The 26686-nt window shown below is 51.6% G+C and overlaps 2 protein-coding genes across 3 annotated transcripts in view; one reads left to right on the top strand and one right to left on the bottom strand.

Annotated features, from left to right (window-relative positions):
* Positions 1 to 4127, bottom strand: part of RGS5 (regulator of G protein signaling 5) — a 184534-nt gene extending 180407 nt beyond the window's left edge. For both annotated transcript variants that reach the window (XR_007497528.1, XM_049776609.1), the window contains exon 1: positions 4007 to 4127. Coding sequence is in view for 1 of the 2 variants with exons in the window: in XM_049776609.1 (XP_049632566.1) it covers positions 4007 to 4050 (44 nt within the window). In the remaining variant the exon portion in view is untranslated. The remainder of the gene's footprint in view (positions 1 to 4006) is intronic.
* Positions 4128 to 14869: 10742 nt separating this feature from the next.
* Positions 14870 to 20700, top strand: NUF2 (NUF2 component of NDC80 kinetochore complex). Its single transcript, XM_049776523.1, has 12 exons — positions 14870 to 14992; positions 15938 to 16012; positions 16702 to 16778; positions 17071 to 17132; positions 17878 to 17975; positions 18248 to 18321; positions 18427 to 18523; positions 18714 to 18776; positions 18991 to 19128; positions 19700 to 19840; positions 19934 to 20245; positions 20468 to 20700. The coding sequence occupies exons 1-12, from the start codon at positions 14870 to 14872 to the stop codon at positions 20603 to 20605; spliced, it is 1398 nt and encodes a 465-aa protein (XP_049632480.1). The 3' UTR covers positions 20606 to 20700.
* The last annotated feature ends 5986 nt before the right edge of the window (positions 20701 to 26686 follow it).

Raw genomic sequence — 26686 nt, 5'->3', positions numbered from 1 at the left:
ATCCCCCCACTTTCCTGGAGCCAGAGCCTCAGGCTCAAGGGGAAAGGGGAGAGGTGGGGAATCAACATAGGGGCATAGGCATGCCCCCCATTCGTGACATTGGAGACCCCTACCTGTCCCAGAGCATTCATAGGCAGTGGAAACAGGGTCCTCACAGTCCCAATTACTTCCCTTTAGAACAGGGAAACCAGACCAAGTTGTTGATTAGGATACAAAGTTTGGTAAATAAATTCCCAGCCCAGGGGAGCAAGAGCATAGTACATACATCTGATCTGTTTTCAATCTCCAGCATTCCATAAAGTCCCCCAACCCTGCCAAGAGTGATTTCTTTTTTTTTTTTTGGTTTTTGGGCCACACCCGGTGACGCTCAGGGGTTACTCCTGGCTATGCGCTCAGAAGTCGCTCCTGGCTTGGGGGACCATATGGGACGCCGGGGGATCGAACCGCAGTCCGTCCTAGGCTAGCGCAGGTAAGGCAGGCACCTTACCTTTAGCGCCACCGCCCGGCCCCCAAGAGTGATTTCTGAGCAGAGTCTGGAGTGGCCCCCAAACCAGAAAAAAAACAAAACAAATAAATTCCCAGCCTGCACAAAGCAGGAAAGCAAAGTGTTGGTGTGGATATAGGAGAATATCACTACTGCTGATGGGAATGTCAACTGGTCGAGATTTTGAGAAAACAATACGAACATTTTTCTAAAATCTAGGAATTGAATCTCTATGTGATCCAGCAATTCAATTTCTAGAAATCTCCCCTGGACCCAAAAATTTTATTCAGAAAAGATATGTGCCCTCCTATGCTTATTGTAGCCAAATATTCACAGAAGCCAGAAATTGGAATCAACCCAAGTGCCCAAAAAGAAATGACAGAATAAAACTTTAGAAGCTGTACCCAATAAAATACTACTCAGCTGTGAGAGAAGATGAGTTTGTGCACAAAAGATGAATTTTGCATCACTTCTATGTGGATACATCTGAGTAGTACTCAGAGTAAAGTCAGTCAGAAGAGAGACACAGAATGACTTTTCTCATATGCAGGATATATAAAAAACACAGTAGCGGGGATGCCAAAGACAAAAGAAACTGAGAAGTGGACTTCAGAAGGAAGATTGCCACAGTGTGGGGGTGGGGTGGACAGGATAAGGAGGACACTAAGACAGTGGTGGAGGCAAGCAGGCACTCTGGTAGAGGGTGTGGTGATGAAATGCCTCATACAGGAAACCCTACTATTAACAGTATTGTAAACTCCTATGCCTAGAGTAAAATAAAAAATTAAGGGGCCAGAGAGATAACATGGAGGTAAGGTGTTTACCTTGCATGCAGAAGGATGGTGGTTCGAATCCTGGCATCCCATATGGTCTCCCGAGCCTGCCAGGAGCCATTTCTGAGACTAGAGCCAGGAGTAAACCCTGAGCACTACCGGGGGTGACCCAAAAACCAAAACAAGGGCCCGGAGGGATAGCACAGCGATGTTTGCCTTGCAAGCAGCCGATCCAGGAACTAAGGTGGTTGGTTCAAATCCTGGTGTCCCATATGGTCCCCTGTGCCTGCCAGGAGCTATTTCTGAGCAGACAGCCAGGAGTAACACCTGAGCACCGCTGGGTGTGGCCCCCCCCAAAAAAAAAAACACACAAAAAAATAACAACAACAACAAAAAAAAATTTAAAAAAAAGAAATTTTCAGCCTGGACTTATGAAGAGCTCATAGATTTGGAGGTGCATTGACTCTGGAGTCACAGAAGAGTCACAAGGAGGGTGTCCCTGCAGCCATGTAACCCTATCAGCTCCCCCAGATGATATATGGGAGTCGCACAGCTAGCAAGGGGTCAGAGCTGACCTCAGAGGGGAGCAGAAACTCGATTCACCATAGGTGAGGAGTCTCCTAAGAACACTAAAGGACTGTCATGAATCTGTAGCTGCCCAATGACAGAAGGTGCCCAGAGGGACTCATGTGAGAGGAGACATCCAGGCCCACTTGGAACAACTGTGTTTGATCTACCTGGGGCATTTTCCCCTTGGAGAAGGCCCTCTTTTCTCTTAAATGTACATTCTGTCTCTCTCTTTCTCTCTCTGTGTCTTTCTCCCTCCCATTCTCCCTCCCTCTCTCTCTCCCTCTCTCTCTCCCTCTTTCTCTCTGTCTCATTCTCTGAGTGTATTCCTCTATCTCTGTCTCTTTCTGTGGGTGTCTCTGTGTGCCTTTCTCTGTCTCTAACTCTTTCTTTGTTTCTGTCTCTGCCTCACCTCATATTTTCCTAAATTTCTTTTCTTTCTTTCTGTTCATTCATTTGTTACTTCCTTCCTTCCTTCCATTTTTATTTGATCACACCTGGCACTACTCAGAGCTTACAAAGCACCGGGATCATTCCTGGAGAGGCTTGGGGGACCACATGGGCTGCTGGGGATCAAACCTGGGTCAGCTGCATGTGAGGCAAGTGCCATCCCTGCTGCTCTCTATGACCCACCTCCCCCAATGACCTTCAGCCAATTCACTAAAAATAAATAAACAAAGGGACCAGGGAGAAAGGGCAATAAGCAGGGTGACCAGTTGGCGCATGGCCAAGTATGGCACCACTCTGAGCCCTGAGCACCGACCGACAGGGGTGACCCCCAAAGCAGCCCGAGGAAACAGATAAATTCATGAACAATACTCTCCAGCTAGCTTTGAGCCCTGATGCCCTTCCCGGCCCTTCTGGGATGTCCTGGAATATCAGATTCACACTCCCTTATGCCCATGGACATGCAGGTCAGTAATGAGGGGCCATGTCCAAAGCTGTCACAGGGTCCTTTAGTCTGGGATATCTTGAGTGTGCCATGACCTGCTGTGGGCAGAAAGTTGGGCTTGGGTTGACAGGGACAGTGGGAGCACTGGAGACCTGCTGCAGGGGTACAAGGAAAGAGCCCTTAGAGTGTTGTCAATGGGGACAGCTGTGTGTGTGTGTGTGTGTGTGTGTGTGTGTGTGTGTGTGTGTGTGTGTGTGACCAGAAGCTTCTTTTCCCAAAGATCAACATTTGCTTGGCGACTTGTGCTTCATGGATGCTGGAAGACCCTGAAAATCAAAGAGATTCCCACAAGATGCCCCTGTTCGTATTTTTCCTAGACCCTTTCCCCTGACCCCACCCCTATACAGCCCCCAGGGCAGTGTGATCCCAGGATCCCCCATCTTTTCCCCAACCCCGAGTCTACAAATGTTACCCCTCAACCAGTAGGGAGACCCAGGTTTGGCATTGATTGATGTCAATTGACTCAGATCGATGGCAAGGCAGGAAAGTAAAGCACCAGCTTGATGGTGGCCAGATTCTGCTTGTAGGGAGGCTGCCGGCAAGTCTACTCCAGTTGTTTCCACAGGCCCCATGCTGTGCCCACCTCCTCTATCCCTGTACCCTGCCCTACTTCCACACCAACCCTGAGAGATGGCTGCCTTGTGTGACCTCTGCTAGGAGCTCTGCTTCATGCCAAGCGCTCTGGGACTCGCTCATGCTCATGGCCACCAGAAGCAGCCAGTAGCAGAGGTGATGGGGTGGCCAGCCATGCAGTGCTTCAGCCCTGTGGTCGCCCCTTGAGGGATGCAGTCTGGATGGAGCCGAATCCCCAGTTCCAGTGCTCAGCACCTGGGATGAGGGCAGCGCATCACCCTTCCCCACCTTGGGACCCCTCAAACTGTTCACTCCAGAGCCAAAAGAACCTATCTCGTTAAGTAGCCTGGCTTGAGCCCCCAGAAGGCCTCCCTGTCTGGCACAGGGACCACTCCCCGGTCCCGTGGCCCAGCAGGCAAGGCCAGAGGCTCCGTGTCTAGAACTGGCCCAGCCCTGCTCCTCCAGGACATCCTGGGGGCATCAGACACAGCAGCTCTCTCCCAGATCCAGCACCCCCAAAGGGCAGCCCAGACACACCCCAGAAATGGCCAGGCTGGTGCTCAGCGGGTCACTGACTCCAAGGCTTCCTTGTGGTGCTGGTGTTTTCTGGCAGCACCCCCCCCCCCCAAATTCCAGCTATCCCCCTCATCTCCTCACCTTTCCAGGCATGAGTGCGGCAGAGCCGCAAGGCCTTTGCACATGTTGGCGGCTGAGCTGGGGTCAGGTCAGGCAGGAATGCAGCAGAGGGGACTATCCCCCTGGGCCTCCCGCTGCCTTGATAAAGGCCAGCTCTCCCAGCCCCCTAGGACTTCTGGCCAATCCCAGCTTTGCAGGAAGGCCCCCCCCCCGGGGGCGGGGGGGCATGGGATGAAGGGGAGGAGGGGAGAGGTGGGGGAGGGAAAAAGGAGGGGGTGCCCTAGCTGGCTGAGAGGAGCTTCCTGAAGCCATAGAGCAGCCAGGGTAATTCTCACACCACTGCCAGCCCTCAATGCTCTCAGCTCTTTCAGATCTGCTGAGGCTGGACAAGGATGACTACTGGGGGTGCAGGGAGCATGATTGAGAAAACAGTGAAGCAGTTCATAGAAAGAAAAATACTCTTTCCTCAGGAAAAGCAAGGGTGTGTTGTGTGTGTGTGTATGTGTGTGTGTGTGTGTGTGTGTATGTGTGTGTGTGCAGGGCTGACTCCTAGCTCTGTGCTCAGGGATCACTCCTGGAGGGTTCAGGGCATCCTGTGGGGTGCTGGGGATAAAACCCAGGTCAGTACCATGCAAGGCAAATACCCTCCCTAATGTGCTACTGCTTTGGTTCCACTAACAAACATCCTGCAAAGGAAATAATATAGACAGAAGCACAATTTATGGGGAAAAGAGAAAATTCCAAGGTTTAAACAAAGTTCTGCTTTAAAAGGGAAAAACAAAGAACAATAGAATAATCACTAACAGACTTAATCAAGAGAAAGGGTAAATCAGAAATAAGAAAATTTAGAATTGGTAAGGAGGAAAGAAGGGATGAAAAAGAAGAAAGATTTTTCAAGATCTTTTTTGCCCCAGTCTTCAATAAAAATAAATTTAGAAACCTAGATAAAAAAGGAAAAGTTTACGGTGGAAAGAAACATGATTACTGAAATGGTCCTGTTTAAATTAGAAATCTCACTTCCAGAAGGGGAAAAAATAGCGAAAGTGGTGGAGTACAAGGACCAGATTCTTTCACAGAGGAATTTAATCAAACCTTCAAAAATCAGACAGCAGTTTATAAATTGTTCCAAAAGACTGAAAAGGAAGCCAAATTTTCTAATTTCTTTAACATGGTTTATTTAGCATTGCTGCCTACATATGAAAATGCAGCACCAAAGAGCAAATTACAGCCTCTGACCACTAATAAATACAAGTAAAAAATGCAAGTTGCAAGAGCAACATAAAATTAACACTAAGAAAATAGTGTACCATGCCAAAGTAGAATTTATTTCAGACATGCAAGATTGATTCACTAGTAATAAACCCATTAGTGTCATCAATCAATACATCTAAATGGAAAAAATTCATATAATCAACTCCAAGAATGCTGAAAACATCTCTGACCAAATATAACACTCCACAAAAATGAAAAGACAATAGATTCTCCTTTAATAGGATATACATGTATATACAAAAACACGCATGTTTGTATGCATATACTTAATCCCATAGTTTATATACTTATAGATGGTATGTATACATATATAATTATGCTGTTTTGGGGGGAACATGTCCAGTGGAGCTCAGGGGTTACTCCTGGCTCTATGCTCAAGGATCACTCTTAAGGGGCTTGGGCACAATATGGGATGCCAGAGATCAAACCTGGGTTGATCATGGAGGACAAATGCCCTCTCTGCTGTGCTCTCTTTTTGGGCCCGGAGGTGACTTTTTAAGGGTCAACTTGCAAGGAAAAACTGAGTGTGAATGCCCAGATGGTCGGAAACAAATCAACCCAAGACACAGAGTGCCTGGAGCAGGGTGCAGTGTAGAACAGAGCCTAGTTCTTGTTCTGGTATAGACAAATGGGTGTGGTGGCCAAATGCGCTCCTATGGGGGACCCCGGGAAGGATGGACCTTGGAGCCAATCCTGGCAGCTTCTCTGAACTCTGGGAGAAAGCAGACATAATTTCAGGTGTTAAGAGAATGGGTTTGTGATTATTTTTTTTTTTTGCAGAGTGTGTGTGTATGTGTGTGTGTGTGTGATCATCACTGAGCCCATTCTCATACTCAGAACCCTATTTCCAACGGACTGAAAATGAACATGAAATCCTGAGCAATGTTGGGTCTTCTTGAGAGTTTCTATAACATAAAATCTGAAGACAATTTAAAAAAAGTGGATAAATTTGACAACCAAGAAAATGAATAGGGGCCGGAGAGATAGCATGGAGGTAAGGCGTTTACCTTTCATGCAGAAGGTCATCGGTTCGAATTCCGGCGTCCCATATGGTCCCCCGTGCCTGCCAGGAGCAATTTCTGAGCATGGAGCGAGGAGTAACCCCTGAGCACTGCCGGGTGTGACCCAAAAACCACCACCACTAAATAAATAAATAAATAAATAAATAAATAAATAAATAAATAAAATATCTTGGGCCAGAGTGAGAGTACCACAGACCTTGGACCTTGCTTTTCTTTCTTTCTTTCTTTCTTTCTTTCTTTCTTTCTTTCTTCTTTCTTCTTTTTCTTTCTCCTTCCTTCCTTCCTTCCTTCCTTCCTTCCTTCCTTCCTTCCTTCCTTCCTTCCTTCCTTCCTTCCTTCCTTCCTTCCTTCCTTCTTTCTTTCTTTCTTTCTTTCTTTCTTTCTTTCTTGGTTTTTGGGCCACACCCAGCGGTGTCAGGGGTTATTCCTAGCTGTCTGCTCAGAAATAGCTCCTGGCAGGCATGGGGAACCATATGGGACATCGGGATTCGAACCAACCACCTTTGGTCCTGGATTGGCTGCTTGCAAGGCAAATGCCGCTGTACTATCTCTTTGGGCCCTTCTTTTTTCTTTTTTCTTTTGGTTTTTGGGCCACACCCGGTGGTGCTCAGGGGTTACTCCTGGCTATCTGCTCAAAAATAGCTCCTGGCAGGCATAGGGGACCAAATGGGATGTTGGGATTTGAACCAACCACCTTAGGTCCTGGGTCGGCTGCTGGCAAGGCAAACGCCGCTGTGCTATCTCTCTGGCCCTGGACCTTGCTTTTTTTTCTTCTCTCTTTCTCTCCTCTTTCTCCCCCTTCCTCCCTTCTCCTCCCTCCCTCCTCCTTCTCTCCCCCCACCCCTGCCACACCCCTGGTGGTACTCTCACAGGTTACTCCTGACTGTGCTCAGAAATCACTCCTGGCAAGATCAGGGGACCATATGGGATGCTAGGGATAGAACCTGGGTCAGCAGTTTTGCAAAGCAAACACCCTCCCTGCTGTGATTTCGATGGAGCCCCCCCCCCACTTACTTTTTCTTTTCTTTTCTTTCCTTCCCCTCTTCTCTCCTTCCTTTTTTCCCTTGGTTTTTGTCCCTAACCTGGCAATGCTCAGGGGTTACTCCTAGCTCTGTGTTCAGAAATCACTCCTGGCAGGCTTAGGGGACCATATCGGATGCCAGGGATCAAACCTGGGTTGGTTCCAGGTTCGCTGTGTGCAAGGCAAATCCCTATCTGCTGCACTATCACTCCAGAGCACTATCATTCCAGCCCCCTGGACCTTATTTCTTGAGCATTTTTATTAATGGTATTTTGTTCTGGTTTGGGGCTATCCCTAACTGTGCTCATAACCCCTGGAGATTCTCAGGGACCATATATAGTGCAAAAGATTGAACTGGCGATAGCTGAGTGCAAGGTACTCACCTTTACCCCCTGTTCCAACTCTCTGCCTCATGTATTTGAACATTTTAGTGTCAAATTTACCAGCTTTTGTGGGCCAAAGCGATAGTGCAGCTGTAAGGCATTTGCCTTGCATATAGCTGACCCAGGACAAACCTGGGTTCCATTCCTGGCATCCCATATAGTCCCCCGAGCTAGGATTGATTTCTGAGCTCATAGCCAGGAGTAACCTCTGATCATCACTGGGTGTGGCCCAAATAACCACACACACACACACACACACACACACACACACGCACACACACACACACACACACACACACATTGCCAGATTTTTCTTTATACTAAGGAGTCTGGTGTGTGTGTGTGTGTGTGTGTGTGAGAGAGAGAGAGAGAGAGACACACAGAGAGAGAGAGAGAGAGAGAAGAGAGCCAAGACCTTCAATCATAAATATATAAAAATATCTGCTATTTTGGGGGGGGGCAGAGTGATATCACAGTGGAGAGAGCATCTCCCTTGCATACAGGCCACCAAGGTTCCATCCCCAACATCTCATAAGGTTTCCCAAGCCAGCCAGGAATGATTCCTGAGTACAGAGCCAGGAATAAAATCTGAGCACTGCTGGGTGGGGCCCAAAACAAAAACAAAAATAAAATCTGCTATTTTTCACTAGTTTGATTTTTGCTTTCCTCATGGGGGTCTTGGGGCTTGGAAATTTGAGTTTGGTGATGAGACAAGATTGGAGAGAAGTTATTTCTATTCCTTTCACAAGAAGAATTATTTATTGCCAACATCTGTGATTTAAAAGTTTGTTCCTTGATGTAACACAGTTTTTATTGCAATTTTAAATAAAGCAAGGAAAATCGTCAAAGCCTGGGACTGTCCCTGTGGCAGTACATACCTTCCTTTTATGAGGCATGCCATAACTACTCCTGGCACTGCAAAAACAAAGGAAAGCAAAAACCTTGGAAAAATATGAAAACATTTTGAATGGGCACAATATGTAACTTTCTATATATTTTTTGTTTGTTTTTGGGCCACACCTGGTGACGCTCAGGGTTTATTCCTGGCTTTGTACTCAGAAATTGCTCCTGGCTTGGAGGACCACATGGGACGCCAGGGATTGAACCCAGGTCTGTCCTGGGTCAACTGCGTGCAAGGCTAATGCCCTACTGCTGCACTATTGCTCCAGCCCCACTTTATATATTTTTTAAGCAAATAAATCCGTTAGGAAAATACAACTTGAAAAGTTATTGGGGCCTGTTGCTTTTTGGAAATGTGTTTTGTTTGTTTATGATGTGTTTCCAAATCAGCAACAAATTTGGACTCTAATTTTTGAATGTGTTTCTGAGTCAAACCAGTTGGTGCTCAAGACTTAGCTGGGGATCTAATCAGGGTCACCAGTAGGGGCCCCACCATCTCTCCAGCTCCTGCTGTCTAGCCTCTGGAAGATTTAGAAACCCGGAGCCCAGGGCCCCCAACCCTAATTGCCCTAATGTTTGACTGATTCATTGGCCTCAGGGTCAAAGATTTTCCTTCCCCTGAAGAGCCCAGCCCCCACCCCACCCCCAACAATTTCTGTGGGAAGAACATTCTCTGAGTCCCTGTTCTCAGCACAAACATGGTACAGCCTAGCACTGAGGGTGGGGTAGGGGTGCTTTCTAAACAAAGACTTCAGGGGCCGGAGAGATAGCATGGAGGTGGGGCATTTGCCTTGCATGCAGAAGGACTGTGGTTGGAATCCCGGCATCCCATATGGTCCCCCGAGCCTGCCAGGAGCGATTCCTGAGTGCTACCAGTGTGATAAAAAAAAAACAAAAAACAAAAAAAAAAAAAAAAAAACAAAACAAAAAAAAACCAAAAAAAAACAAACCAAAAAAAAAACAAAAACAAAAACAAGACTTTGGGGCCAGAATGTCTGGGCTTTTGATGCCCTTTCAGAGACCCTCCTTCCTCTCCATCATGCTTGCAAGTCTCTAACCTGAGCTGCAGGTGTAGAAGGTTGCTTCTGGGTTATTCCACTTCCAACATGAAGCCACCATCCTTAGGACCTCAAGCCCATGGAATTCTCCATACTTCTGCTTTTTTTTTATTGTTTGTTTGGGGCTCACAGCTCACATCTGTGCTCACGATTCACTCCTGGTGGTGCTCAGGGAACCAACCCTATGGGAATCCAGAGATTGAACCCGGGTTGGCCGCCTGCAGGCAAATGCAGAGGGCATCTAAGGAGCATCTGTGACTCAGGTCACCTGGCAGAGTCAGTGGGGAAGGGCTGCAGAACTGAGTGGTGCCTGGGGTCTCCAGGAAGGACAGATGGGGCCACAAGCATCTCATCCATGTGTGGCCAAGAGCTGTGACACACCAACACAGCACTGCCCTATCATTTCAACACTCCGTAGCTGACTGTGCCTTCTGTGCAGTGGCCCTGGGTTTGACCTCCCTGTGGCCATCCATGTCTGGCTGGAATCAGGAACAACGCAGATGTGGGGACCCAAGCTTTGGAGGCTGCACCTCAGCCCACAGAGCCCAGGGCACCCCAGCAGCTGAGAACTAAGGAGACAGAAAGCAGGGCTGGGGCAGGGCTGGTGGAAATTTCTTGCTTGTCTCACCTTGCTCTGAGGCCCAGGAGGCCTCAGGAAAGCAAGACTGTGTCGTGGAATGGGTGATTCAGGGAGGCCACTGGGCGCCAGCAGAAACAGCTCTGGGCTGCCTGCACGTCTGCCTTCCCAATGAAATCTCCCATAAAAGGCAGAAAAATCCACACATATGAGAGTTATAGATGGGACCTACCCTGGGCTTAGCCAGCAGCAAAGGAGCTTTCCGTAAACTGTGGGTGGGTGTTTCTGCATCTGTCAAAAGGGCTAAGACTAGGAACCTCAGAACTGGAGTCAGAAGGGGGCAGAGCAGAACTGGGGGAGGGTTCCGTCAGGCTGAGAATGGGCGATGCAGGCCAGGATCTTCCCAGGTCTCTGCATGTTCTGGTGAATCTCTGCTTCCCATCAGTTCTCCCCATCCCCAGCCCCCTCCCTCTCTCCCAGCTATACTAGGGTGCTCCCAAGGGTGCAGGCCATCCAGGCTGTTTTCATTCCTGTAGGATTTTCCCAGGCGCATGGAGCGTTTCCTCTTTCCGATGGGACCCTTTGCTTGGCCTCCAGATATAAAGGAGCATCTCCCACATCAGAGAGACACCCTCAGAGAGACGGGGCTTAGGCATATTCCTACCCAGTGCTGGGCCCCCTCACCAGAGCTGAGTGGTGAAGCTACCCACAGGCTGGGTAGCAGGTGACAGTGACCTGGGCGCCTCCTTGTACCCAACAGGGCCTATAACCACAGAACATGGTGCCACTTACTACCAACGAATTGAAACATCTGAGGCCACTGAAAGTGGCACCTGAGGTCAGGGAAATGGAGCCTACAGCCCACAGAACAGGCATCCCCGGCCATGGAATATGCATCTTCAGCTATGGAATGTGGCACCCACACCACTGAAAGTACATGTTTATGGCCACTGAGTGTAGCACACGTGGTCCCTGAAACATGGCACCTACAATGAACCCTATAGCCCTTGACCTAGCGCCCCTCTTTGGACTCTCCTGGGCCATTTCCCACCCTGTGCTTTCCATCTCCTCATGGTGGGACAGGAGGGTTGTGAAGGCTCCAAGAGAAGAAATGAGATTCTCAGATGGTCAGGTCAGTCACAGAAGGTAGATATGCAGCTGATCCCCCCAAACTGGCACCCATGAAGTGCCTCAGTGTCAGGAGGATCTGATTTCCTACTGGCACTTTCCCTAGCCACTGGTGCTGTCCGCTGTCCTGTGTAGGCCTGACCTCCCGTTGAGCCCAAATCCTGCTTGCAGTTGCTATGGGTGGGTCCTGGTTCTCTCTCTCTCGTTTGTTTTGTTTTGTTTTTGGGTCATACCCGGCAGCACTCAGGGGTTACTCCTGGCTCTATGCTCAGAAATCGCTCCTGGCAGGCTCAGGGGACCATATGGGATGCCAAGATTCAAACCACCAACCTTTTGCATGCAAGGCAAATGCCTTACCTCCATGCTATCTCTCCAGCTCCAGGGGTCCTGGTTCTCATCCCCACCCAGATGCTAGTGCAGAATCAGGAGTAGCTTTCAATCACCACCCCATAAATTGCTGCCCAATAAAAATACAAACAGGCAGGTACTAATCACAGAACCAAGATCCCTGGGAGAAGATGGGGAAAGACGATGGGTAGGGGGCAAAAAAAGCCAAACAAGTGCCATGAAGCCTGGGGCACCCCTACCCACCTCATCTCCCTCTTCAGGCCCAGGTTGGCTTCTCATTCAGACAAAGACTAGGCTGCACCCCAGTGTCTTCCGTCCCCATCCTCTGGCTGATGAGGACGTGTGTGGGAACTCTTTGGGCTCCTTCCCCAGAGACCTCTGACCTCTGTCCTCACTGGGAGCTAATTCCCCTTTGTCACCCCACAGCCTGCCGTGAACTCTGGGCTAATGCCCCCTTGCCTGGCTCACCCTGGTCCCAGCACTGAATCCCTAGACCTGGAATCACGCTCCCTCCTATTTCTCTCTCAGGCAAGAATTTCAGAAGACCCCCTCACCGACAGGCACCCTCCAGCTTAACAAGTCCGACCTAGGCAGACAGAACTTGTTCAAGAGCAGGTACAGGGATGACCCGAGCCATATAGCACAGCGAGGAGGATGCTTGCCTGGTACATGTTTACCTGGGTTCCATCCTTGTCATCCCATAGGGTTCCCCAATCCCCTTCAGGAGGGATCCCTGAATGCAAAGCCAGGAGTCAGCCCTGAGCACGGCCAGGGTAGCCCAGAATTACCCTCAAAAGTCACACTCGACAAACATTTTAACCGATATCCACTTCATGGAATCTCATTGCTCAGGGTTCCTGTGACAGCAGCACAAAAATAGTAGAGGGCACAAGACCCCCCACTCGTGGCCTTGAGTATGCCTTAACATGAGTCACGGTGAGCTGAAGAGGCCTGGAGCAAGGATAGTGTTCAGAGCCCTAGGCACCCAGAACGAGCAGGTAGGTACAAGAATGCAGGCAGCCACTTGGGCAGTGACGCTGTTTTCCTGCTAAGCCTGAGCTCTAAACATGTCTTTTAAAGCCAATCAATTAAGAATCAGATTCTCTGTCGTGCCCCCTCCCGCCTCCGCCCCCCCCCCCCCCAACCTCCCTTCCAGAACACTGTGTTCGATGGGATGTTTATCAGCCTAATTCTATTTACTTAGAAAGAGGTGGCAGCTTCCTGGCGCTTGGTCAACACTGACCCAGCAGCGCTCCCCAGTGCCCAGGCTGAGAAGAGCCACTGGGCAGAAATAATGGACCAGAGCCTGAACCTTGGTGAAAATACTACGGAACCGACTGAGAAAACAAGCTCGTCCTCCCAGGCGCCCGCAATCTGCCCCCACGGACTCCCATGGGACCCAACGGGCAAAGGGCTGCCACCCCTCCTGTCTCGTGCCCATTTGCAAAGCTCGTTCAGGTGTGATGCCAGGCAGGGCGGGGATGGGGGAGGAGTGTCACTGGGGTGGGGGGACCTTAGCTGTCACTGTTCACCGGGGCCTGCTGATGCTCGTGGGAATCCCTGTTTAGGGATTCAGCTCTGAATTCTTCATACCATCCATGGGGATGGCGGAGAGAGCCAGTGGGAAATGTTAGCAAAGGGAAAGATTCTCTCTCTCTCTTTCTCTCTCTCTCTCTCTTCCCCCCCCCCCCGCAAAGCAAAGGGAAGATTCTCTCTCTCTCTCTCTCTCTCTCTCTCTCTCTCTCTCTCTCTCTCTCTCTCTCTCTCTCTCTCTCTCTCTCTCTCTCTCTCTCTCTCTCTCTCTCTCTCTCTCTCTCTCTCTCTCTCTCTCCCCCCCCACCCCCGCTCAGAAATCGCTCCGAATGCCGGGAATCGAACCCACCAAGTCTGTCCTGGGTCGGCCGTGTGCAAGGCAAAGGCCCTACCATTGTGCTATCTCTCCGGCCCCCAGGAGGGAAAGATGCTCGTTTCCCTCCTGCCCTCCAGTTAGTTCCCTCCTGGCGTCTGCCGGGACTCTCCCATCTGAGCCCGGCAGCACCAAATGGGCTCGGAACAGCACGTCCATCTTCGCCCACAGGTGCACCCCGACAGGTGAGTCCAGGCCCCGCCCCGCCGCTGCCCTTGGCCCCGCCGTCCTCTCCTCCGTCCCTCCCTCCTTCTCTCCCTCCCGGCCCACCCCGAACTCCCGGAAGCCAGCGGCCGGCGTGCACCGCCGTCTCCGTTCCCTGCATCGGCGCTCCTAGTTCCGGTCGAGTACGGGTCCGGCTCTACTTCGAAGCCGCGTGATGAAAGGTTCCACTGACGTCCCAGATCGCGAGATCGGCCGCGCGCCCCGTTCATTTTTGGGCCCCACAGGCTCCCGTCACGGCGGAAGTGGGCGGACCTGGCGGGCGGGGTGCGGCGAACTTCCGGCAATAGGCGGCAAATTTAAAAATTGGAAACAACAGTCGGCGCGGGCGGGTCAGGGCTGGGGCCGTCCGGGAGGTAAGGCATGGGTTGGGGTCGGGCCAGGTCGAGGACGAGACTGTTCTGTGCCACGAGAGAGAGAGAGAGAGAGAGAGAGAGAGAGAGAGAGAGAGAGAGGGAGGGAGGGAGGGAGGGAGGGAGGGAGGGAGGGAAGGAGGGAGGGAAGGAGGAGAAAGAGGAGGAGGAGGAGGAGGAGGAGGAGGAGAAGGAGAAGAAGAAGAAGAAGAAGAAGAAGAAGAAGAAGAAGAAGAAGAAGAAGAGAGAAGCACAAAGGAAAATAACATGAACATACATACATGTCAGCCTGTGCATGCAAAACATATGAACTCCCGCTGCACCCAGACATGCCTGCTTCTGCATGCAACAAGACTGCCCGCAGACACAGATGCCTGTGACTAATGCTGTGATTCCCAACACACACATATGCACACACACGCACACATACACACACCTACAAACCCTGTCCAGCTCTGACCCCTCCAGCCTTTTCCCTGCCAAGCTTAAAGGGGAAAAGCATGGTTTCTCTTCTTCCCCACGCAAGAATCAGGAATGACAAGCCACTTGAGAGGGAGTTGTGGAAGGTTCCACGGCAGGAGAGTGCACAGGCCGTTGGATATGGCAGAACCCACACACATCATTGTCATGTCCTTGTTTCTCCTCCAAGCCCATGCCTGACCCGTTGTCTTTCTAGCTCAGGTGAGCGGACAAGATGGAGACTCTGTCCTTCCCCAGATACAATGTGGCGGACCTTCTGGTCCATATTCGTAATAAGATCCTAACAGGACCCGAAGGCAAAAACCTCTCCAAATCTGACCTGTATCCAAACCCTAAGGTAAGGGGGCTGTACCGGGGATGCTGGGTGCTGGGTGCGGGGTCAGGTTGGCAACCGGTCCAGGGATGCTGAGGAGGATCATATCAGGGTGACGGTGCCTGTCAGGAACTTGTTTTTGTTCTTAGCAGAGAAAGGAAGCTGCGTGTTTAAGGAATATCAGAGTTTCTTTGATGATGGGAGAGCTGGCCCTCGGTGCAGCTATTAGTGGCTCGTGGGACTCCATAGGGAATCCAGCCACAAAAAGTGCTCAGATGCAGCTCTGGGAGCCCACCAGTTGGTTCCCAAGTTCTGGGAGTTGGCAGAACTTGGCAGACTCTGCCCTGCAAGACGGAGCTGCCTCTGCTGTAGGAGATCCTTGGCCCTCTGCGGGAACCTGAGCTGGGTCTGAAGTGGTGACACAGTCACACTGGTGTTGCCCCCTACAGTGAATGTGCCAGGATTAGAGGCCACCAGGATGGAGCTTCTGGTGTAGAGGATCAGACTTTTAAGGTGCCCTTCCTAGGATGTGCCTAAGCCCTGGATTCATATTCCTTAGTTCACATCCAAGGAACTCAAGCATCGTACAAACAGTCTAGGCTAGAGCCACAGGATGGCAGGAAGGGTATTTGCCTTGCACATAGCTGACCTAGGTTCCATCTCTGGCATCTCATAAGGTACCCCAAGCCTGCCAAGAGCGATCCCTGAGCTCAGAGCCGGGAGTAGTCCCTGAATGCTGCCGATTAGTGACCCAGAAACACAAGAAAAGGCTTTCTAGCTGCACTAACAGCACCTGTGCCTGCTCTCTGCCCTTCCTGCTCCTTCTCACAAATGCCCCACTAGGCTGATTTGGGGCTGCTGGCTCTACCTTCCAGAAGCTCCAACAACTGACTTTGCCCAGCGTCCACCACATGGGACCAGACTCCTATGGGGTTTGACAGAGCTGCGGCTGACGGGTTCTCATTTCAGCCCGAGGTCTTACATGCCATCTACATGCGGGTGTTGCAGATGGTCTACGGGATTCGCCTAGAGCATTTCTATATGGTGAGTCTCACACTACAGCCCAGGACCAGACATTGGTGGGGAAATCCTTGGGGAATCTGTACAACCTGATCCCCTGCAACACCCCAGCCAGAGACCCCTTGGGAGGTCCCCTTCTCCAGCTTCAGGGTGCCCTCCCCAGGCATTTTTCCTGAGACAGTGGCACATTGCCTCTCACCCTGTGACCATTACAGGCTCTGTCTCATTTTCGGGCAGACCTTGCTCAGGCTTTTCAGACTCTCCTCTGGAGAGATGCCCTAGGGTTCTGTCACAGGGAGATGAATCTCACAGAATGTCAGAGGGTAGAGGGGCTAGACAGGGGTCAAGGTGCTGGCTTTTCTTCTGATAGCCCCACTTCTATCCCAGCATCCCTTGTGGGCCCCTGAACTCTGCAAGGAGTGAGCCCTGAGTACAGAGCTGGGTGTGGGCCCTGAGCACAGAGTTAGGAATGGGCCCTGAGCTCCACCTGTGTGGCCCCTGCCAGCAGTGCTGAGCAAGACTGGCTGTTCAACCTTTGGTGATCTCTTTTCTTTGAGTCCTCATCATGACCTTTGACATGGTCGTGCCAGGCACTGCAATCAGGTTTTGGTTCCACGTTGTTAGCATGTTCTGACCTTTATGGCTAAAGGAGACTGGAGATCCCTGGTCCCGTCCTCTCAAAGCTTGACATGGATTCTGACCATCCCCTGCAGCTGCCAGTCCGCTCTGAAGTGGCATATCCTCAGATCATGGAAGGCTTCCTGCCTGTCAGCAACCTGTTCCTTCACCTGTGAGTATGTAGGCGGGACCCCAGAGCGTACTGCTCAGTTTCCAGCTGAACTTCCCCGGTGGTGGGTGAGCCCATCTCTCTGTGGATTCACATTCTTCAAGGGTCTGATCCCTCCATGGGGGCGCTGCACTTTGCTGGAATCTAAGCCCCTTCCTCTGCTCCCCTTCTGGTGTGTGGAGATGCACTCCCCTTACCAGCCCTTTGACTTTTAACCCAGAGAACTCTGGGGAGCCAGAGGTCATATTCTCTTGACCTACAGTGTTTCTTCATTAGCTTTCACTTCCTTTTCCAGGGACACATTAATGCCCATCTGCCGGGTCAATGATTTTGAGATCGCAGATATTCTCTATCCAAGTAAGTGAGGAGTTAGAATTATTTTCAGTGCCCCCTTCCTGTCCCATCATTATATGTAAAACACAGGAAACAGCCTATAGAAAGGGCCTCCCACTGGCAAAGACAAAGTTCTGAATGGCCTGTGCTTGGAAGTTTTCCTTTTCTTTCTTCTTCTTTTTTTTTTTTTGTGTGTGTGTGTGGGAGGTGGGGTGGGGGCACACCAGGTGTTACTCTTTGCTCTGCACTCAGAAATTGCTCCTGGCAGGCTCGGGGGACCTTATGGGATGCTGGGGATTGAACCTGGGTCTGTTCCAGGTCAGCAGCATGCAAGGCAAATGCTCTACCGCTGTATTATCTCTTCAGCCCCAGTTTTCCTTTTCTAGATCTGCAGGGAAGCAAATTTTCTAATTAGTCTTTCTTCCTTTTCTTCTTGGTTCTGGGTTCTGGGCCTCACCTGGTGGGGCCTCGTGCCTTTGCCTTTCCCAGGTCATCATTGTCACCATGGTCCCTCCCTGCAGTACTGGGTCTTGGGGTTCAGTAAAGCCTGGGCTTGGCTCATCTCTCTCTTCTGGCCTTGGATGACAGGGTCACTGCCTGCACAGCTGCTTCTGATAGTGGAGTGGTCCACCAGGGAGAGCAAGTTACTTCCTGCAGCTGATTGGATCCCCTCCTGGGGGGGGGGGGCACTCAGAGGATCAGTTTGCAGCAGAGGAGGCTGCATCTCTGACACCTCAGGAGTGTCCCTCTCTGTCCCCTCCTGTACTAGAGGCCAAGCGGACCAGTAGGTTCCTGAGCGGCATCATCAACTTCATCCACTTCCGGGAGGCCTGCCGGGAGACATATATGGAGTTCTTCTGGCTATATGTGAGGCTTGGCATCTTTTGGGGGGCGGGGGCTGGGACAGAGATTAGGGCTCTGGCCTTTCTACAATCCCCACCATTGAGAATTGGGCAGACACCTGGATGTGGCCTCCCCCATGATAAAGATATGCTGAGGGTCCTGAGCTCTGCAACCTGGAGCCCACCATCTGGGGGTTCCTATGGGCCTCCCTGTGGGCTGCAGCCTGGTGGTGGGAGCTGGCATTGCTCAAGTTGATTGGGCTGGAGCATCCTTAACTGAGCCCACCTCTCCCGTAGAAATCATCCCTGGACAAGTTGCAGCAGCTGAATAGTGCACACCAGGAGGCACTGACCAAACTGGAGCGGTTGGAGTGAGTAAGCCTGGTTGTGCGGGGTGGGGGACAAAAAGGGCAGGGGCAGGACAGGCAGACCTCGGGTGGCCTGAACTCTCATCCCGCCCCTATAACTCTGCCCAGCTCCATTCCTGTGGAAGAGCAGGCTGAGTTCAAGCAGCTGTCGAATGACATTCAGGAGCTGCAGCAGGCGCTGAACCAGGACTTCAGGCAGAAAACGGTACTGTCGGGGCTGCTCAGAGACCTCGGGCCACACCCTATACCCCACGAGTCCCTCATGCTGAGCTGGTCCCTTGTCAGAGCTGTCTTAAGCCCCCAGTGCAGTGCAGCGTCTCCGGCCTCTCAGGGCTGCCTTGTTGGGCAGCAGACTGGGGCTAGACCTCGGGTAAGTCGTCTTGCCCCTTCCCCAGATCGTGCTGCAGGAGGGGAACGTACAAAAGAAATCCGCCATTTCTGAGAAAACCAAGCACCTGGTGAGCAATGGCTTAGAGATGGGCATCTGGGTTCAGGGTTTCAGGCAATGCCCCAGGGAGAACCGACTGGAGCAGAGAATGGGTCTCAGAAGGAGCTACTTTGTCCTGTGTGACCCACCCCAGGATAGGGCCCAAGAGAACCCAGAGTGGGTGTCAGATTTGGGGAGGTGCCCCCAACCCCATTCCTTGCAGACACGTTCTGTTCCCTTTCCAGAACGAGCTGAAACTGTCCCTGGTGTCATCGAAAGAATTGCAGGAAAGTCTGAAGACCAAGATCGTGGATTCTCCCGAGAAGCTCAGGAACTACAAGGAGAAGATGAAGGACACAGTGCAGAAGCTCAAGGCTTCCCGGGTGTGTGTGGGGCCTGTGGCCCTGGGGTCTTGTTCTGAGTTAGCTCTGGTGTTTTGGAGCAGGAGCACAGAGGGGAGGGCACTTGCCTTATACACAGCCAACCCAGGTTTGATCCATCGCTGGCATCTCACAGGGTCCCTGAACCCTGCCAGAAGTGATCACTGAATGCAGAACTAGAAATAAGCCCTTGAGCACTCCTGGGTGTGGCCCCAAATAAAAACACGCCAGTTGTGCCCCTTCTGCCTCAAGCTCTCAACCTGGCTGTGAGGATGCAGCAGGAACAGGCTCATTCAGGCCAGTTTGGAGGCTGTGCCCTCAGTGACAGGCAGGGAGGCAGTGTCTCCTTTCCAGCCCATACCCCACTGTTACAATCTCCAACCTACAGTGACAGGCTGGGGGGACTCCCAGTCACGATCCCTCAGCAAAGTGGACTGAGTCCCTGAGAAAGTGTCCCCAGAGCGAGTTGGGATGCTTGGTGGCACCGAGGCCAGAGTGAGCTGGAGCAGCCTGGGAGTCCAGGCCGGACTCCCGACCTGCTCCAGAGCCAACAGCTGCTGTCGGTCTCTCCCAGCAAGAGGTGATGGACAGGTTCGACGTGTACCGGGACTCGGTGGAGGGGCTGCCATCCTGCCAGCTGGAGGTGCAGTTGTACCAGAAGAAGGTGCAGGAGCTGGCGGGCAGCCGCGACAAACTGGCACAGATGGCCAAGGAGGTGGGTGCTGCCTCCTGCAGGGCAGGGCCTGGCAGTGGGGTGGGTTTGGGGGGGCCCATTCCCGCTGAAGCTCACTGAGCCCGGCCACAACAGAGCCTGAGTCTGGAGGACCAGATCGAGAGTGCTGAGTCGGCCGTGAAGAAGCTGAAGGCGGAGGAAGCGGCACTGCGGCGGCTGCTGGTGGTGCGGAAGGAGAAGTTGGCAGCAGCGCAGTTTCGACTGAAACGGAAGCTGGAGGATGCTGAACGGCACAAGCGCACCGTCATCGAGCACTGTGACCGGGTGCAGGAGCAGCGCGGGGCCGTGTGCCAGCGTGTGGGCTCCCTCACGCAGGATGGGCAGCGCATCAAGCTGGGCATCCAGCAGCTGAAGGACACTGCTGAGCGCGAGAAGCTCAAAGCTCGCGTGAGTGCAGGGGCAGGGGCCAGTGGGACGGACTATCCTTGGGGTCCCTAATCCCTGCGGCCACTCACCGACTTAATGGGGGTGCTCCAGCTCTCTCTCCGCCCTCCCTCATGTGTGTTTGTGTGTGGCCATGTCTGTGGCTCTCGCTCGCTCACATCCTCCCTCTCCCGTGTGTCTTTGTCTGCGGCTCTCACTCACTCTCCGTCTCCCTCTCCCACCCAGGAGATCTTTGTCAGCCTTCGAGCTGCACTAGAGAAGTACCATGAGGGGCTGGAGAAGGCGGCCGAGCATGGCTGTGCCCAGGTGCAGGAGAAGGCAGCGGTACTGAAGGCACGGCTGCTGTGCCCGGAGACCTCCTGAGGGGGGGCACGGACCAGGTCTGAGGTGGGATGATGATGCTTTTCATGTAGATGTTTGTTCGCTTGAAATTAAAGGGACATGTGTGTGTCTGAGATGAATCCTGCCTCTTGCAGTATCTAAGTAGACGTTGGAATATAGTGGACGGGGCTGCTGGAGATGAGCATGGCTGGGTGTTCAGCCTCGGCCTCTGATGAGCTTAGCACGTGTACTTAGCGCCCATCACCTAGCCTCAAGCCACAGACCCGCTCAAAGGTTTCCACCTGTGACTCGAATGGAATATGGGGGGTCTCGGGGGCCCAGACCTCATATCTGACACCTCTTTTCCTGGCTCCTATTTGGACCCGAGTTGCTTTCTGGCACTTAGCCCTTTTCTCTCCTGTGACTGGGGGATCCCACCGTGGATGGAGGCAGGAGTGACCATCTCTGCCAGCACCAAATGGCCACACAACCTTCCCAAGAGACTCCCTGCAGGGCCAAGCCTGGTTCAGCCACTTGATTGCAGAAGAGACTGGGAACTTGTTATATGTATAGACATTTGCTCAGAGGTCCAGCCCTCTGCAGATGTCTGCTTAGAATACAACCTCTCGGGCCGGAGAGACAGCACAGTGGTGGGGCATTTGCTTTGCAGGAGGCCAACCCAGAATGGACCTAGGTTCAATTCCCAGCATCCCCTATGGTTCCCTGAGCCTGCCAGGAGAGATTTCTGAGCGAAGAGCCAGGAGTAACCCCTGAGCGCCGCCAGGTGTGTGCCCCCGCCCCCCCCAATAAAAAAAAACAATACAACATCTCAGTGAATGGGGGTGGGGGAGTCTGCATTGGAAAGATTAGGAATTAATGTCTGGAGCCCTGGGTGGAGGGAAGCCCAATGGAAGGAAACTTGAGTCACAGGCTCAGCAGAGAAAACAGTTAATTCCTAGTTCCACAGTATATTTGGAGGAAGGACTAATTTTATGCCGGAACTGGGTGAACTGAAATAGCTCCTCACAGGCGAAGCTATGTACTTGGTGTTAGTTGAATGGGATGATTCCTATTTTCTTTATGGCCAGAAAAGTTAGAGATAGAAACCTTCCAAAAGTTAGAGATAGAAACCTTCTCTACTGAGGAACTGCCACTGGCCCCCTTCTCTCTCTCATTGAAGTGCCTTATTTTCCCCTAAAGATGGACACACAGAATAACAGGTTTGCAGTTGGAGGCAAAAGTGGAACCTCTTAAAACAACAGCAGCATCTCTGGTGAGCTGGAGGGTTTATTTCAGGACAGCAGATGGGTGTAGAAGTGGAACCAGATCAAAGCTTCACCCCCCAACCCCCCAGACCTGATCCTGTTACCATCTGGGTGGTAATTATTGCATCTGCCATTTCTCAGTGGAGCTGGGGGCTCAGGGGCCACAGAGATAACACATGGGTAGAGAGAGCACTTGGCTGATAGCCCTGGTTCGAGACACCTGGCACCAATAGGGTCCCCTAAGGTCCCCCAGCAGTGATGTCATTGAACACTTGCTCCTTTGCACCCTGTTGGGCTGAAGTTGGCTGTAGGGACCAGGTACCCGCCTGCCCATGCTCTCTTAGAGGGTGTGCGTCTCAATTTCGGAGGCCTGAAGTCCCTGCTGTTGATTCTCAGCCAGGGGTCTGCTGACACCCAGGCCTCTCAGACATTACAGAGGGATGTATGGATGGATTGGGGGCCCAGTGTATGCTCCAGCTTCTGAGTGTCTCAGGGACCCCACTGTCCTTCAGAGAGGACCTCTTACCCCCAGACCTGCTGGGTAAGGAAACCCAGCTGTTCATGGGCTCCTCTTGTCCATTCCTTCTACTGGAATAACAGCTGTGAGTGGGCAGGACCCTCTGGATTTGGGAGCATCCCCACACAGCACCTGGGGGCTGCCGTCACTCATCCACCTAGGCACAGATGCCAAGTTCAGAAGTGTTTTGGCTCAGGCTTTAGGAGACATGAGGGCACTGGGCAGGTGTGGGTTCAGGTGGATGGATGGACAGACAGACGTGGGCCTGCTTTCCTCGCTCTCTGTCTCCATCAGGCCTAGTGTACAGCTTCTCAAGTCTGTGTTACGATTCCGGCCCCCACAGAGGAAACTGATCCAGCTCTACTCCACAATAACAAGATGGAAGAGAAAAGGGTCTTTCGTAGCCTTATAGCATGGGAGAGCTGGGGAGCCAACGGTTCAACAAATATTACTTATGTCTTTGGCAAGAATCAAAAGGAGCTTTTGAATAAGAAAATAAAAGAAAGGGGGAAAGAAGAATATGAGAGGCATTGTTTGCCTATCGGAAAAATTAATCTACATCAGAGGCCCAAGAAGCCACGATTCAGAAAAGCCGAGAACCAGGGCAGCCAGGCTGAGGGTAATTTTCTAGCCAGTTAATTTAATTGCATAAATCATTCCTTTGTTAGCAATAAAGAGATATAATTAAAATGAGATTGCCTCTCGTTTCTATTCTCTGGAAACCAAAGGAATTGATTTCGGGCAAAGCTTTCGTCCAAATACCAGATCGGCAAATTACATTTACCTTTTTAGAAAAGCTAAATTATTTTGCCATAATATCGTGGTGGGGGTTTAATTAATTATAGATCTGCCATATGATCTTAAAGAAATAATTTATTTAATGTCTTTAGAACAGAAGTTTGCAATCACGGGCATGTCCCGATGGTGCGGCTGCGAGGATTCTGACAAACGGAATTTAACAGGCAGCTGCGGGGTAAGGGGTGTGGGAGTGGGGTGGGCATGGCCAGGACAGTATGGTTGCTGTTTGGGGGTGCACATGCTTTGACTGTCCTTGTTTAAAATAACGCTGCCCTGATTTAACTGAACTCATTTAGTTGGCCTTTATTCTAAAATTGCTACGGGTAATTATTTGCTGTCTCCGAACCTCTGGGATTGAAAGAGCCTATAATTGTCTATTAAATAGGGGGAAGTGGATCAAAGAGGGGTCTCTGAACGAGGGGGGGGAGATGGGAGGTGCCATCTCTGCAGTGAGGCTTGCCTGTCGCTGGGTGTGGGGAGAACTAAGAGCAATGACAGAAGAGTCATTTTTATGGAGATGTGTCTGAATTTTAAAACGGGCCGGAGCCATGGTTGTGGGTTCCCAAGTTTTGTATATGTGGCTGGGCGAAGTGACGGAAACAGTGACGATGGGGTCAATCAGGCTTGGGGACTTGGTCCCAGCTTGCTCAGACCACCTGACCCAGCTTGGGGTGCCTGGAACCTCATACCCCCTTTATGTTTTTTATTTTATTTTATTTTATTAATTAATTAATTTTTAGTTTTTGGGTCACATCTGGTGCTCAGGACTCACTCCTGGCTCTGCACTCAGGGATTACTTGGTGCTTGGGGACCCTATGGAATGCCCAGGATGGAACCAGGTTGGCCGTGTACAAGCCGAGCACCCTCCCCACTGTGCTCTGGCTATGGACCCTTATCTCCCACCTGAAGCCTAATGTCAGCTGGGGTGTCTAAGAGCCTGAGGGGCTTGAGGGTGAGACATGTGTTCTGGGTCTGGCCTTGGTGCCCCCACCAAGCAGAACCCTCAAGATACCCAGTTCCTCTGGGAGCTGGTGTGGCCCAAGCAGACGGGGCAGGTGATGGAAAGACTAGAATTCATGGTGGGGGGGGCACTCCATGAGGATACCCAGTGTCTAGGATTCTGTGCACACAGACCCCAGTGCCCCTTTTTTTGCAATTGTACTTTGGGCTAGGGGGCCACACCCAAGGGTGCTCCAGGATTCTTCCTGGTGGGGCTCAGTGGCTCCTGGGTGGTATTGTCATGTACTTGGCATCCTTACCCTGTGCTAACTCTCCATTCCCCTTAAGTTCTAAATCTCACATGGAAAAATGTCACGGGATTTGGGAGCGAGGAGGACCCACAGGGTCCCCTGCTCAGGCCAACCAACCCAAGATCTCCAGGGCAGGTGCCAAGGGATGTGGGGGTGCGTACTAAGCAAATGGAAATGAAGTCAGCAAGACAAGCCTTCTTTTCTGGGGGCCTGGCAAGCCTTAGGGGACAGCGAGACAGAAGTGCTGGCTTCAGCCAGGGAGAGTGGAGCCCCAGATGCTGAGCTGAGTCTTTGCAGCAAGGCCAGCACCTGGCGGGCAGTTACGGCTCCCAGCAGAGAGACCTGTTTCCTAAGCGCTGACCAGCCACTTGCCGGCTCCAAAGTAGGTCAGCGAGTGAGGAAGGTGGGTGAGGTGACGGGTTATTCCTTATAGGAATAACCGGCTGGAGAACTGGGGGTAGGGAAGGGCAGGGCATGGCGGGCTAATGTTAGGATCCAGCCCCTTCAACTCAGGCAGGCAGGAAGGACTTGAGGGGCCAGAGGATAGGGAGGCAGGGACTACGGGGGAGGGTTTGGTCCTGGGAGCCATGTAGAATCCCCTGAATCTGCCAGGAGTGATCCTTGAACACAGAGCCAAGAGTAAGCTCTGAATATTGCTGAGTGTGGCCCCCAAGCAAGCAAACAAACAAAATACAAAGAAAAATGACCCTTGGTCACCCACCCTGAGTTTTCCTTGATAACTCTCCCATACATGTCTTTAAGCCTATTATCATGGGGTTATGGACTACTAAATCAACCTCTTATTGCAATTATTTTTTTGGCTACACCCAGTGATGCTTAAGGGTTACTCATGGGTCTGCAGTTAGGGATCACTCCTGGTGGGGCTCAGGGAACCCTGTGGGACGCCAGGGATTGAACCCGGGTGAACCACGTGCAAGGCAAGTGCCCTCCCCATTGTATTCTCTCTCTGGTCTTGAATGCTTTCTTCTTCCTTCTCCTCCTCCTCCTCCTCCTCCTCCTCCTCCTCCTCCTCCTCCTTCTTCTTCTTCTTCTTCTTCTTCTTCTTTTCTTCTTTTTCTTCTTCTTTTCTTCTTCTTTTCTTCTCTTCCTTCTTCTTCCTCTTCCTCCTCTTCTTCCTCCTCCTCTTCCTCCTCTTCTTCCTCCTCCACTTCCTCCTCTTCTTCCCCTCCTCCTCTTCCTCCTCCTCCTTCTTCTCCTCTTTCTCCTCCTCCTTCTCCTCCTCCTCCTTCTCCTCCTCCTCCTCTTCCTCTTCTTCCTCCTCTTCTTCCCCTTCCCCTTCCACTCCTCCTCTTCCTCCTCCTCCTCCTTCTCCTCCTCCTCTTCCTCTTCTTTCTTCTTCTTCACAAATGGATCTAATAAGAGTGAGCAGATGGGGTGTGTCATGCCAACAGCCTGGGAGAATAATTCAGGTGGATGATCCTTACCTGAATGTGGTGATTTGGGACAAGGGGCTGTGGGTAGCAAACAGGGCCCCCAACTTGTACCATAGGCACAAAAGGAAAAGTTGAAAGGGCTGAATCAGCTATGAGCCTCAACGGAAGAGGGGGTGGCCTGGCTCCATCCCAGCACTGTCTGGTTTACCTGAGTACCACCAGAATAGTCTCCCTGGGTTACCATGCCAGGAGAAGCCCCTGAAAACCACTGGGTGTTGCCAGAAACCCAGGGCCCAATTCTCACTGCCAGTAAGACCACACAAGTCACACTAGCTTCCTGAGGTGCTGATTTCTGGCTACTTGGGAACTCTCCTTCTGGTCTCTGAGGACAGGGCACCCTGTTTTCTCTCTGACTTGTGAAACAAAGAGATTTCCTAGCTCTTGAAACGTGGGAGGAGGGAGACCCTAAAACTTCCCCTGGGCATGGGGCAAAGTAGCCCATGTTCATTCTGCAGAGGTCCAAGTCAGCCTCCCGCATTGTAGCGGTCATTTGTCCCCAGTAGGGTCCAACCAATGCCTCATTGTCCCCCTGCACTGCCCAGCATGAGGCCAGTGGCTAGCACCAAGGACTGTCTCACTGAGGCAGCAGCCTGGGGCTCTGTGCCTTTATGCTTGCTGTCCAGGTGTTGTGGTATAGAGGGATCCCAGCTTTGCTGCGCTTCTAGCTACCCCCTCGTCCATCTCTGAGCCTAGCTTCTTCATTTGCAGCTCTGGGGATGCAGATGCTAGAGGCACTACTGCTAATCCTGCAGACTGAACAGTTCTCTCCTCTGTCTCACATGCGACATGTGAGACAGAAGTCTTACAGGTACGACCTCTCATGAATGGACAATCTTTTG

This window comes from Suncus etruscus, chromosome 7 (assembly GCF_024139225.1).
Source record: "Suncus etruscus isolate mSunEtr1 chromosome 7, mSunEtr1.pri.cur, whole genome shotgun sequence".
Classification (NCBI taxonomy): Eukaryota; Metazoa; Chordata; class Mammalia; order Eulipotyphla; family Soricidae; genus Suncus; species Suncus etruscus.
This window is presented reverse-complemented; position numbering and strand designations above follow the sequence as displayed.